The following is a 14,703-nucleotide window of genomic DNA, read 5'->3' as shown; positions in this document are numbered from 1 at the left end:
AACGCATTGGGCTTCATACAAACACCCCGGGCCTAATATAAACACCCCGGGCCTAATATAAACACCCCGGACCTCATATAAACTCGGTAAAACGCCTCGGGCCTCATATAAACACCCCGGGCCTAATATAAACACCCCGGGCCTCATATAAACACCCCGGGCCTAATATAAACACCCCGGACCTCATATAAACTCGGTAAGACGCCTCGGGCTTCATACAAACACCCCGGGCCTAATATAAACACCCCGGGCCTAATATAAACACCCCGGACCTCATATAAACTCGGTAAAACGCCTCGGGCTTCATATAAACACCCCGGGCCTCATATAAACACTCCGGGTCTCATATAAACTCGGTAAAACGCCTCGGGCCTCATATAAACACCCCGGGCCTCACATAAACTTGTATAAAACACCCCTGCCCTTATTTTAACACCCCGGGCCTCATAAAAACTCATATAAAAGACCCCGGGCCTCATTTAAACATCTCGGGCCTCATAAAAATTTGTATAAAACACCCCGGGCCTTATTTAAACACCCCGGGCCTCATTTAAACATCTCGGGCCTCATAAAAATTTGTATAAAACACCCCAGGCCTTATTTAAACACCCCGGGCCTTATTTAAACACCCCGGGCCTTATTTAAACACCCCGGGCCTCATATAAACACCCCGGGCCTCATATAAACACCCCGGGCCTCATATAAACTCGGTAAAACGCATTGGGCTTCATACAAACACCCCGGGCTTAATATAAACACCCCGGGCCTAATATAAACACCCCGGACCTCATATAAACTCGGTAAAACGCCTCGGGCCTCATATAAACACCCCGGGCCTAATATAAACACCCCGGGCCTCATATAAACACCCCGGGCCTAATATAAACACCCCGGACCTCATATAAACTCGGTAAAACGCCTCGGGCTTCATACAAACACCCCGGGCCTAATATAAACACCCTGGGCCTAATATAAACACCCCGGGCCTAATATAAACACCCCGGACCTCATATAAACTCGGTAAAACGCCTCGGACCTAATATAAACACCCCGGGCCTAATATAAACACCCCAGACCTCATATAAACTCGGTAAAACACCCGAGCCTCATATAAACACCCCGGGCCTCATATAAACACCCCGGACCTCATATAAACTCGGTAAAACACCCGAGCCTCATATAAACACCCCGGGCCTCATATAAACACCCCGGGCCTCATATAAACACCCCGGGTCTCATATAAACACCCCGGTCCTCATATAAACACCTCGGGCCTCATATAAACACTCCGGGTCTCATATAAACTCGGTAAAACGCCTCGGGCCTAATATAAACACCCCGGGCCTCACATAAACTTGTATAAAACACCCCTGTCCTAATTTTAACACCCCGGGCCTCATAAAAACTCATATAAAAGACCCCGGGCCTCATTTGAACATCTCGGATCTCATAAAAAATTGTATAAAACACCTCGGGCCTCATTTAAACACCCCGGGTGTCATAAAAACTCGTATAAAACACCCCGGGCCTTATTTAAACACCCCGGGTCTTATTTAAACACCCTACCTTATTTAAACACCCCTGGCCTTATTTAAACACCCGGGCCTCATATAAACACCCCGGGCCTCAAATAAACTCGGTAAAACGCCTCAGGCCTCACATAAACACTCCGGGGCTCATATAAACACCCCATAACTCATATAAACTTGTATAAAACAACCCTGGCCTCATTTAAACTTGTATAAAATACCTCGGGCCTAATATAAAACACCCCGCGCCACTTTTTAACACCCTGGGCCCCATAAAAACACGTATAAAACACCCCGGGCCCTATTTAAACACTCCCGGGCCTCATATAAACTCGTATAAACCGATCTGGTCTTATATTAATAGCCCGAGGCTCATATAAACACCATGGGACTTAAATAAATACCACCGAAGCTCTTGGACTCACCCCGGGCTTCCCGCGCATACCCCGGGCCCCCTGGGCCTCCCGGGCGTATTTTAGTAGGACCGAATTAATCTTGTACAAATATTATTTTAATTTGCTCCTGAAACAAAGTATTGCACTAGAACTATTTATAGTCAAAATATTTTTCTATGGAACTACCTTTTTACTTTCTCTACATTAATTTTTTTTTAGAAAATCCATTTTCATTGATAAGTATTTTCTAAATAAATACTCATACTATCTTAGACAAGATTAAATTTAACCTGTTTAAATTATTTTGAACATTTTTTAACACAGGTTTTATCTGAGCAAATAGTTTACAATGCGATGATAAATTGGATAAAACATGACAGCAATGAACGACAGAAACATGTCAACCAATTGTTTCAATCTCTTGATCTTCTTAAATTTGACAGAGAATTTCTTCAACAAGTTGTTATGAAAGAGGTCAGTTAAATTATAAAAAGTTGTAGCAGTTGTTACTTAAACAGCATACCAACTTTGTGACAATCATTTTATTTATTATACATATCTGAAAGTTGACTTATTTTTGTTTTTAGGAATTAATTATGAAATCTTTTGAATGTAATCAAATACTTATCTCAGCATTGGTTAATTTTGCCCCACAGAAAGTAAAAGGTAAAAGACAGCAAATTATTTATAATTAATTTAACATTTGAATTTTAAAAATAAATTTGTTTATTTTATTTTATGTGAAAATGTTATTTATCAAATAGTTTTCGATATAAAAACATTTATAATTGAATATTTTATTGTTTGAGTTACAAAGCAAATTTGATTTTAAACATTTTTAATATAATCGTAGTTCCAACAAAGTTGCTTATAGTGGGAGGAGAAGGGTACAATGAAGATGCTGTTTTGTTTGACACTGTCACAAAACAATGGACTCAGATGCCAGTAAGTTGGCTTTGATAAAATTATATTAACAGTATGCTATAATTTAATAATGTATAATGCATAACTATTGCTATAAAATTTAAAATTTATTTTTTTCTAGATTTGTATTTTAAAAATATAGAGTTAAACATCCAAGATTAATACACTTATATTGAGATTAGTATCTAGAGAAAGTTTTTTTTAGGAATTAAATGAAGAAAGGTGGGGAGCTTCATCTGCTGTTGTTAACAAACAAGTTTTCATCATGGGAGGGGTTGGTAAATCCTCTGTTGAGAGTTTAAAGTTAGATGAGGTAGATCCACAATGGAAAGTTGAACTTCCAATGAAACAAGATCGGTGGTTTGCATCATCAGTTGTCATAAATGGTTTGTTTATTAACTTTAGTGTTTGACTAGTTGGGATTTATTTTTATTGCAATTAGCTCTTTAGTTATTAATAATAAATGCTTTGAGTTTTCTACTGCATTACAATTGGCAAGATTATAATAAAAATTAAAAAAACAATCTTTTTAGTTTATAATTGTTGTAGATTGTATTTACACAACTGGAGGTCAAGATCAAAATAATATAACTTTATCAAGTGGGGAATTCTTGGATGTGGGGACAAATAAAAGAGGAAATATTCCTGACATGATTGTTCCACGACAACAACATGCATTACTTGCTGCAAGTGGTAAACAAGTTAAAGTTTTATTGTATTAATAAATGTTTTAAGATAGTTTACAAAATAATAGAAAAAAAAGGTGTTTTAATACAACGATAAGTTTAAAAAATATTTAAAAAAAATTTAATCATTAAGCAATGTTACAAAAATTTAACTCTGTTGGGTCAAAAATAACTCGGTCTTAAGATTAAATTAAGATTAATAATTAAGAAAATAATTTAAATAATTTGATTATTTTTGCTGCAACTTTGAGTGGCATCTAAATTTTAATTCATAAAACTAGCTCATTATGACATCACTAGTGACCATTCTGCTATATTGTTTGTGTCTTTAAACAAATTGTTTTTTAATTGAATAAATTTAATTTAATGTTTTCACAAAACAAATTAAAATGTAAAGAAAAAATTTTTTAATTATTGGTTAATTTTTTTTTTAAAAAAAGTTTAGTTTAATATTATACAGTTTAAAAATATTAAAAGCAAATTATTAAAATTTCTAGACAACATTTTTTAAGTATTAGATTTTCATAAGTTTAATTTGGTTTGTAAATGTATGTTTTGTTTTAATTGATTTGTTCAGGCAAATTGTTTGCAATTGGGGGAATTAATGATAATGGAAAATTAAGTTCTTTAGAATGTTTTGATTTTAATGAACAAAAGTGGTCTCTTATTTCTCCAATGAAATATTGTATAAATGCTCATGCAGCTGTAGTTTTGGATGATCACATATTAGTTACTGGTGAGCATTTGTTATTTTGTATTTAATTTTAAAAACATTACTGGTTTAAAATTATAAAAAAAGTTCACAGTGTAATGGTATATTATTTATTTATTTATTTTAATTATCTATTTCAATTACTTATTATTAAACCTAATTAAGGTGGATATCAAAATGGTGCTGTTTCATCGGTGATCAAATACAACATTTCCACAGATACCTGGTCAGAAGTTGAACCAATGAACAAGGCTCGATTTGGTCACTGTGCCTCAGTTGTAGATGGCAAGATTTATGTTGTGGGAGGCTTGGATAAGTAAGTTAAACTAAATATTTAGTTTGTCATAATTTATTAAACTCTTGTTTATTGTTTTATTATTTAGGTTTGGTCATCTAGTTAATTCCATTGAAGTGTTTGATCCGACAAATAACAAGTGGACAATCATTGCTGAAACAAAAAGAGGAATATGTTATGCAACAATGGTGGTTGTTTAATAACAAGTTCTGTTTATACAGTAACAATAAAAATAATGTTGCAACTTTATTGAACATTTTAACTTTATTATTGGTGATATTAAAAAATTATTTTAAAACTAAAAATATCAATTAAATTTATAGAAAAATGTTTTATCATTTAAGTTATTTTGTTAAGGAAGATATTTTTAATCTTTGGTTTTGTTATTTAATTGCTTTTTGCCTGTATTTGTTTAGGCCTAAATTGTGTAATTTTTCTTTCTTAGAACTAGTAATATTTAAAAACAATTGTTTTTTTTATGATTTCAAGTTAGATATTTTGATTTATTTAATTGAACTTTAAAATAATTGAAAGTTCTTTTTTCAAAATTTATTTAAGTTAGATTGCAATTTAAAATTTTATTTTGATAGTATTTGTGCTTGTAATTAAAGTTTAATTACTTTTATGCATTTTCTATTCACTGTAGTTTTACTAATTACAATTTTGTTTCAAGGTTTTAGGTTTGTTGTTAATGTTGTTTAAATTTGTTTAAAAATGGTGCGAAGTCAACAATTTAAGGGTGACCACATTAATGAAATATTTGAAGAGTTAAACAGGTTTGTTATTGATATACTGTTAGTTGATTTATTATTTTAAAACTAAATATTTATTTAATGTTTTATTTTAGAGATAGGAAGGAAGACAAAGAGTTTTGTGATGTTACAATCAACGATGGAACAAAGAAGCATTCCGCTCACAAAAACATTCTCGGATTTTTTTGTGTTTTCTTTAAAACAATGTTCACAACTGAGGTAAAAAAAACATTTTAAAAAATTGTTGATTTTCAAATATTTTGTTTAAAATTAATACAATGTGGTTCTAGTAAAATTTATAAAATGGCTGTTGTAAAATGGTGGCATTTTAAATGTAAAATGGTGGTCTTGCTAATACAAAAAATTTTGTCTTTTCAGTCAACTCTATGTTTTTACAGATGAGAGAGAAATACAATCCCATTGTAAAGATCCAAGGAATAAGCTCGGATATTATGGAACTTATTTTAGATTATGCCTACACTGCAAAAATCCTGATAACCGAAGAAAATGTCTTTGAAATTATGGAAGCTGCAAATTATCTACAAATTAACAGTAAAATATTAAAATTTTAATAACGATAGGGTAGCATGTAAATGTTTGTTAAAAGTGAATAGTTACATTATATTTAAGTTATTTGTCATAATTATTATTATTAATTTTATTTAAATATTATTTTCATGTAACTTAAGAATGAGACAACATTTTAATTTTAGAACTTCGAAAGTTTTGTGGAGAATTTGTGCAAACCATTGTTGATGTTGAGAATTGTTTAACCATGCTGGCTTATTCTCAAAGATACAACCTTGAAAACTTAAAGCTAGGAGCTCAGAAAATGATTGCTGAGAATTTTGAAAGAGTTGCATCAAAGCAAGAATTTATTAAACTTTGTTACGAGGATTTGCTTTCTATTCTAAAAATAAAAGAAAAGAAGGTAATATAAGTTTTACTATGTTCAGAAGACACGGCTTTCAAAAGTTTATAAAAATTTTTTTTTAAATTGCCAAATTAATCTTGTACAAATATTATTTTAATTTGCTTCTGAAACAAAGTATTGCACTAGAACTATTTATATTCAAAATATTTTTTTATGGAACTACTTTTTTACTTTCTTCACATTATTTATTTTTTTAGAAAAGCCATTTTCATTGATAAGTATTTTCTAAATAAATACTCATACTATTTTAGACAAGATTAAATTCAACCTGTTTAAATTATTTTGAACATTTTTTAACACAGGTTTTATCTGAGCAAATAGTTTACAATTCGATGATAAATTGGATAAAACATGACAGCAATGAACGACAGAAACATGTCAACAAGTTGTTTCAATCTCTTGATCTTCTTAAATTAGGCAGAGAATTTCTACAACAAGTTGTTATGAAAGAGGTCAGTTAAATGATTATAAATTGAAATGAAACATTATTGAATATTATTAAATGAAGCATTTTTATTTAGTTTATTTGTTTTAAAAATATTTTTATTTCAGGGTTTGATTATGAATTCACTGGAATGTAATCAAGCAATTATTTCTGCTATTGTTCAGTTTGTTCCTGATATAGAAAAAGGTTATAATTGGGATTAATATTGCATTCACAAATAAAATTAACATTAAAATAAGAAACATTTAAATTAAATAAACAAGTTGAAATATTATTTTACTTTTTAAACAAAGTGATTTTATTTTTATAGTTGCAGTTCCAACAAAGTTACTTATAATGGGAGGGAGTTCCCCCAATGAAAAAAATGTTGTTTTGTTTGACTCTGTTACAAAACAATGGACTCAGATACCAGTTAGTTGTCTTTTCTAAAATTATATTTCGTTCAGTTAACTTTTTAAATATTAAAATTAATCAAAATGCTGTGATTTAATAATGTATAATGCAATATGTTAGCAAAAAATGTGGAATTTGTATTTTTTAAGATTTACATTATAAAATTATAGACATCTAAGATCAATACACTTATATTAGGATTAGAATTTAGCGAAATTTTTTATTTACAGGAATTAAATGAAGAAAGGTATGGAGCTTCATCTGCTGTTGTCAACAATCAAGTTTTCATCATGGGAGGGGATGGTAAATCTTCTGTTGAGAGTTTAAAGTTAGATGAGGTAGATCCACAATGGAAAGTTGAACCTCCAAAGAAACAAGCTCGGTGGGTTGCATCATCAGCTGTCATAAATGGTTGGTTTATTAATCTTAGTGTTTGACTAGTTGGGTTTTATTTTTATTGCACTTAGCACTTTAGTTATTGATATTAAATCTTTTAAGTTTTCTACTGTATTACATATGGCAAGATTATAATAAAAATAAAAATGCAATCTGTTTAGTTTATAATTGTTGTAGATTGTATTTACACAACTGGAGGTCGAGATAAAGATGAAACTTTATCAAGTGAGGAATTCTTGGATGTGAGGACAAATAAAAGAGGAAATATTCCTAACATGATTGTTTCACGAAGAAACCATGCATTACTTGCTGCAAGAGGTAAACAAGTTAAGGTTTTATTGTATTAATAAATGTTTTAAGATAGTTTACAAAATAATTAAAAAAGGTTTTTTAATACAACGATAAGTTTAAAAAATATTTAAAAAAATAATCATTAAGCAGTGTTACAAAAATTTAACTTTGTTTGGGTCAAAAATAACTCGGTCTTAAGATTAAATTAAGATTAATAATTAAGAAAATAATTTAAATAATTTGATTATTTTTGCTGCAACTTTGAGTGGCATCTAAATTTTAATTCATAAAACTAGCTCATTATGACATCACTAGTGACCATTCTGCTATATTGTTTGTGTCTTTAAACAAATTGTTTTTTAATTGAATAAATTTAATTTAATGTTTTTACAAAACAAATTAAAATGTAAAGAAAAAATTATTTAATTATTGGTTAATTTAAAAAAAAAAGTTTAGTTTAATAATATAAGTTTTAAAATTAGTAAAAGCAAATTATTAAAAATTTTAGACAACATTTTTTATGTATTAAATTTTCATAAGTTTAATTTGGTTTGTAAATGTATATTTTAATTGATTTGTTTAGGTAAATTATTTGCAATCGGGGGAATTAATGATGAAGGTAAAACATTAAGTTCTTCAGAATGTTTTGATTTTGATGAACAAAAGTGGTCTCTTATTTCTCCAATGAAATATTGTGTAAATAATCATGCAGCTGTAGTTTTAGATGATCACATATTTGTTAGTGGTATGTATTTGTTATTTTATATTTAATTTTTAAAACATTACTGGTTTGAATTCATAAAAAAAGTTTACAGTGTAATGTTATATTATTTATTTATTTATTTTAATTATCTATTTCAATTACCTATTATTAAACCTAATTAAGGAGGATATCAAAATGGTGCTGTTTCATTGGTGATCAAATACAACATTTCCACAGATACCTGGTCAGATATTGCACCACTGAACAAGGCTCGATGTTATCACTGTGCCTCAGTTGTAGATGGCAAGATTTATGTTGTTGGGGGCAAGGATAAAGGGTAAGTTAAACTAAATATTTAGTTTGTAATAATTTATTAAACTCTGGTTTATTGTTTTATTATTTAGGTTTAGGGGTTCACTTAATTCCATTGAAGTATTTGATCCGACGAACAGCAAGTGGACAATCATTGCTGAAACAGAAAGTAAAATATATCATGCTACAATGGTTGTTGTTTAATAACAATTTCTGTTTATGATGTCACAACTTGTTAATTATGTTAGGTTTATACAGTAACAATAAAATTAGTGTTACAACTTTATTGAACATTTTAACTTTATTATTGGTGGTATTAAAAAACTATTCTAAAACTAAAAATATTAATTAAATTTATTGAAAAATGTTTTATCATTTAAGTTATTTTGTTAAGGAAGATATTTTTAATCTTTATTTTTGTTATTTAATTGTTTTTTGCCTGTATTTGTTTAGGCCTAAATTGTGTAATTTTTCTTTCTTAGAACTAGTAATATTTAAAACAAATTTTTTTTATGATTTCAAGTTAGATATTTTGATTTATTTAATTGTACTTTAAAATAATTGCAGTTGTTTTTTCAAAATTTATTTACGTTAGAATGCAATTTAAAATTTTATTTTTGATGATTTTGATAGTATTTGTGCTTGTAATTAAAGTTTAATTACTTTTATGCATTTTCTAATCACTGTAGTTTTACTAATCACAATTTTGTTTCAAGGGGTTAGGTTTGTTGTTAATGTTGTTTAAATTTGTTTAAAAATGGTGCGAAGTCAACAATTTGAGGGTGACCACATTAATGAAATATTTGAAGAGTTAAACAGGTTTGTTATTGATATACTGTTGGTTGATTTATTATTTTAAAACTAAATATTTATTTAATGTTTTATTTTAGAGATAGGAATGAAGACAAAGAGTTTTGTGATGTTACAATCAACGATGGAACAAAGAAGCATTCCGCTCACAAAAACATTCTCGCATTTTTTTGTGTTTTCTTTAAAACAATGTTTACAACTGAGGTAAAAAAACATTTTAAAAACTGTTGATTTTCAAATATTTTGCAAAAATTTAAAATTAATGCAATGTGGGTTTACTAAATTTTATAAAATAGATATTATAAAAATGGTAGCATTTTTAAATGTAAAATGGTGGTCATACCAATACAATAATGTTGTCTTTTCAGTCAACTTTATATTTTTACAGATGAAAGAGAAATACAATCCCATTGTAAAGATCCAAGGAATAAGCTCGGAAATTATGGACCTTATTTTAGATTATGCCTACACTGCGAAAATCCTGATAACCGAAGAAAATGTTTTTGAAATTATGGAAGCTGCAAATTATCTACAGATTAACAGTAAAATTATTAAAATTTCAATAACAATAGGGTAGCATGTAAATTTTTGTTAAAACCAAGTAGTTAAATTATAATTACGTTATTTAAATTTTTTTTTTTATATTTAATGTTTTGTCATAATTATGTATATATTTAATTTTATTTAAATATTATTCTCATTTAACTTAAGAATGAGACAACATTTAAATTTAGAACTTCGAAAGTTTTGTGAAGAATTTCTGCAAACCATTGTTGATGTTGAGAATTGTTTAACCATGCTGGCTTATTCTCAAAGATACAACCTTAAAAACTTAAAGCAAGGAGCCCAGAAAATGATTGTCGAGAATTTTGAAAAAATTGCATCAAAGCAAGAATTTATTAAACTTTGTTTCGAGGATTTACTTTCTATTCTAAAATTAAAAGAAAAGAAGGTAATATAAGTTTTACTATGTTCAGAAGACACGGCTTTCAAAAGTTTATAAATTTTTTTTTTAATTGCCAAATTAAACTTGTACAAATATTATTTTAATTTGCTCCTGAAACAAAGTATTGCACTAGAACTATTTATATTCAAAATATTTTTTTATGGAACTACCTTTTCACTTTCTTTACATTAATTTTTTTTTAGAAAAGCCATTTTCATTTATAAGTATTTTCTAAATAAATACTCATACTATCTTAGACAAGATTAAATTCAACCTGTTTAAAATATTTTAAATATTTTTAAACACAGGTTTTATCTGAGCAGATAGTTTACAATGCGATAATAAATTGGATAAAACATGACAACAATGAACGACAGAAACATGTTAACCAATTGTTTCAATCTCTTGATCTTCTTAAATTTGACAGAGAATTTCTACAACAAGTTGTTATGAAAGAGGTCAGTTAAATTATTTATAATATAAATAAAATAAATGTTAAATAATCAGCATTTCAAGGTTGATTAAGTTGTTTTAAAAGTTATTTTTATTTTAGGGTTTGATTATGAATTCATTGGAATGTTCTCATTTAATTATTTCCGCTACCGTTAAGTTTGTTCCTGATAAAGAAAAAGGTTAATATTATGTTTTTGAAATTAACTTAGATGATTTTAATTTATTTTAATAATGATAACATTTAAATAGAAAATAGAAACATTTTTGTTTAAATAATATTTTACTTTTTAAACACAGTGATTTTATTTTTATAGTTGCAGTTCCAACAAAGTTACTTGTAACGGGAGGGAGTTCCCCCAATAAAAAAAATGTTGTTTTGTTTGATACTGTTACAAACCAATGGACTCAGATGCCCGTAAGTTGATTTTTAGTTTTTTTTTTGTTTTAAAATCTAAATGTTTTAATGTTTAAAATTTATACAGTTTAAATATGATGTTTAATTTACACTTTTTTAAATTTGTTTGCATTTAGAAATTTATAAACTTTTATTATTTTAAGGAATTAAATGAAGAAAGGTGGGGAGCTTCATCTGCTGTTGTCAACAAACAAGTTTTCATCATGGGAGGTTTGATTAAATCTTCTGTTGAGAGTTTAAAGTTAGATGAAGTAGATCCGCAATGGAAAGTTGAAAGTCCAATGAAACAAGCTCGGTGGTCTGCATCATCAGCTGTCATAAATGGTTGGTTTATTAACTTTATTGTTTGCTTTATTAGGTTTGTTGGTATAACTGCAATTTGCACTTTAGTTATTATTAATTTACACATTAAGATTTTACCTTATTTTTACTTTAAAGCACAGTTATTATTTAAACTTCAAAACCAATCTAAGTAGTTTTTAAATGTTTTACATATGACAAGATTATAATAAAATAAAAAACAATCTCTTTAGTTTATAATTGTTGTAGATTGTATTTATACAACTGGGGGCCGAGATGAAAATATTAAAACTTTATCAAGTGTGGAATTCTTGGATGTGAGGACAAATAAAAGAGGAAATATTCCTGACATGATTGTTCCACGATATGAACATGCATTACTTGCTGCAAGAGGTAAACAAGTTAAAATTTTTATTGTATTAATAAATGTTTTAAGATAGTTTACTCAATAATAAAAAAAGGTGTTTTAATACAACGATATGTTTAAAAAATATTTAAAAAAAATAATCATTAAACAGTGTTACAAAAATTTAACTTTGTTTGGGTAAAAAATAACTTGGTCTTAAGATTAACTTAAGATTGATAATTAAGCAAATAATTTAAATAATTTAATTATTTTGGCTGCAACTTTGAGTGACATCTAAATTTTAATTCATAAAACTAGCTCATTATGACATCACTAGTGACCATTCTGCTATATTGTTTGTGTCTTTAAACAAATTGTTTTTTAATTAAATAAATTTAATTTAATGTTTTTACAAAACAAATTAAAATGTAAAGAAAAAATTATTTAATTATTGGTTAATATTTTTTTAAAAAAGTTTTAGTTTTATAATATAAGTTTTAAAAATATTAAAAACAAATTATTAAAAATTTTAGACAACATTTTTTAAGTATTAAATTTTTATAAGTTTAATTTGGTTTGTAAATGTATATTTTGTTTTAATTGATTTGTTTAGGTAAATTATTTGCAATTGGTGGTAGGGATGATATAGATGAAAGTTTAAGTTCATCAGAATGTTTTGATTTTGATGAACAAAAGTGGTCTCTTATTTCTCCAATGAAATATGGTATAAATGCTCATGCAGCTGTAGTTTTGGATGATCACATATTTGTAACTGGTATGTATTTGTTATTTTGCATGTAATTTTTATCTAATAACATAATTAGTATAACTCTATAAAAATAATTTACAATGTTAAAGTGATTCTTTTGTGTTTAAAGTTTTATAACATATAAGTTACCTAATTTTTATAACTTAATTAAGGTGGATATCAAAATGGTGGTGTTTCATCGGTGATCAAATACAACATTTCCACAGATACCCGGTCAGAAGTTGCACCAATGAACAAGGCTCGATATGTTCACTGTGCCTCAGTTGTAGATGGCAAGATTTATGTTGTTGGGGGCTGGGGTAAAGGGTAAGTTAAACTAAATATTTAGTTTGTAATAATTTATTAAACTCTGGTTTATTGTTTTATTATTTAGGTTTAGGGGCCCAGTTAATTCCATTGAAGTATTTGATCCGACGAACAACAAGTGGACAATCATTGCTGAAACAAAAAGAGAAATATCTTATGCTACAATGGTTGTTGTTTAATAATTTATTATTCTGTTTATGATGTCACAACTTGTTATTTAATTACCTTTACACAGTAACAATACAAGTAGTAATAATACTTTATCAAAGATTTAACTTTATTATTGGTGCTTTTAAAAATTATTTTAAATTTTAAAATTTTAATAAAATGTATGATACGATTTTTTTCAGTAAAGTTATTTTAATAGGGTATATATTTTTAATTTTTATGTTTTTTATTTATTGATTGTTTTGTTTTTTAAATTTGTTTATGCCTAAGTAATTACTGAGTATTTTGTTTTTAAAACTAGTAATATGTAAAACAATTGTTTTTATTCTATGATTCAAATTAAGATTTTTAATTTAAATAATTGGAAATTATATTTTAAACTTTTTAATGCTTTTTTTAATTAATTTTTAGTTAAAATACATTTATTTTTATTTTTCATAACTTTGCATTGAAAATTTAATTTTTTATAACTTTTTTTAACATTTTGTGCTTTTAATTAAATTTTAATTACTTTTATGCATTTTCTAATCACTGTAGTTTTACTAATTACAATTTTGTTTCAAGGTTTTAGGTTTGTTGTTAATGTTGTTTAAATTTGTTTAAAAATGGTGCGAAGTCAACAATTTGAGGATGACCACATTAATGAAATATTTGAAGAGTTAAACAGGTTTGTTATTGATATACTGTTGGTTGATTTATTATTTTAAAACTAAATATTTATTTAATGTTTTATTTTAGAGATAGAAATGAAGACAAAGAGTTTTGTGATGTAACAATCAATGATGGAACAAAGAAGCATTCCGCTCACAAAAACATTCTCGCATTTTTTTGTGTTTTCTTTAAAACAATGTTTACAACTGAGGTAAAAAAAAACATTTTAAAAACTACTTATTCGTAAAAATTTGGCAATTGTTTAAATTTATTTAATATGGTTCTACTTCAAATTTGTTAAATGGCTGTAAAAAAATGGTAGCATTTTTAAATGTAAAATGGTGGTCTTGCCAATACAATAATATTGTCTTTTCAGTCAACTTTATATTTTTACAGATGAGAGAGAAATACAATCCCATTGTAAAGATCCAAGGAATAAGCTCGGAAATTATGGAACTTATTTTAGATTATGCCTACACTGCAAAAATCCTAATAACTGAAGAAAATGTCTTTGAAATTATGAAAGCTGCAAATTATCTACAGATTACCAGTAAAATTAATAAAATTTCAATAACAATAGGGTAGCATGTAAATTTTTGTTAAAAGTTAAATTATATTTAAGTTATTTAAATCATTTTGATATATTTAAAGTTTTATCATAATTATTATTATTAATTTTATTTAAATATTATACTCAAATTTAACTCAAGAATGAGACAACATTTTAATTTTAGAACTTCGAAAGTTTTGTGGAGAATTTGTGCAAACCGTT

At 27.5% G+C, this 14,703-nt stretch overlaps 3 protein-coding genes across 3 annotated transcripts; all 3 read left to right on the top strand.

Annotated features, from left to right (window-relative positions):
* The first annotated feature begins 2,270 nt into the window (after window positions 1-2,270).
* LOC145741778 (kelch-like protein 38) lies at window positions 2,271-4,953 on the top strand. Its single transcript, XM_082559429.1, has 8 exons — window positions 2,271-2,398; window positions 2,512-2,590; window positions 2,778-2,869; window positions 3,054-3,234; window positions 3,398-3,541; window positions 4,112-4,270; window positions 4,412-4,562; window positions 4,630-4,953. The coding sequence occupies exons 1-8, from the start codon at window positions 2,279-2,281 to the stop codon at window positions 4,739-4,741; spliced, it is 1,038 nt and encodes a 345-aa protein (XP_082415555.1). The 5' UTR covers window positions 2,271-2,278; the 3' UTR covers window positions 4,742-4,953.
* A 467-nt stretch (window positions 4,954-5,420) lies between these two features.
* On the top strand, window positions 5,421-13,341 carry LOC145741765 (kelch-like protein 12). The gene is made up of 11 exons (XM_082559416.1): window positions 5,421-5,512; window positions 5,692-5,845; window positions 10,312-10,529; window positions 10,832-10,981; window positions 11,077-11,155; window positions 11,291-11,391; window positions 11,535-11,715; window positions 11,941-12,084; window positions 12,651-12,812; window positions 12,959-13,112; window positions 13,180-13,341. Exons 1-11 carry the CDS (start codon window positions 5,498-5,500, stop codon window positions 13,289-13,291), a joined length of 1,470 nt encoding a protein of 489 aa, XP_082415542.1. The 5' UTR covers window positions 5,421-5,497; the 3' UTR covers window positions 13,292-13,341.
* Window positions 9,525-10,154, top strand: LOC145743927 (kelch-like protein 12). The gene is made up of 3 exons (XM_082562001.1): window positions 9,525-9,586; window positions 9,658-9,781; window positions 9,966-10,154. Exons 1-3 carry the CDS (start codon window positions 9,525-9,527, stop codon window positions 10,152-10,154), a joined length of 375 nt encoding a protein of 124 aa, XP_082418127.1.
* Window positions 13,342-14,703: the final 1,362 nt, after the last annotated feature.

Source organism: Corella eumyota, chromosome 2 (assembly GCF_963082875.1).
Source record: "Corella eumyota chromosome 2, kaCorEumy4.1, whole genome shotgun sequence".
Classification (NCBI taxonomy): domain Eukaryota; kingdom Metazoa; phylum Chordata; class Ascidiacea; order Phlebobranchia; family Corellidae; genus Corella; species Corella eumyota.
This window is presented reverse-complemented; position numbering and strand designations above follow the sequence as displayed.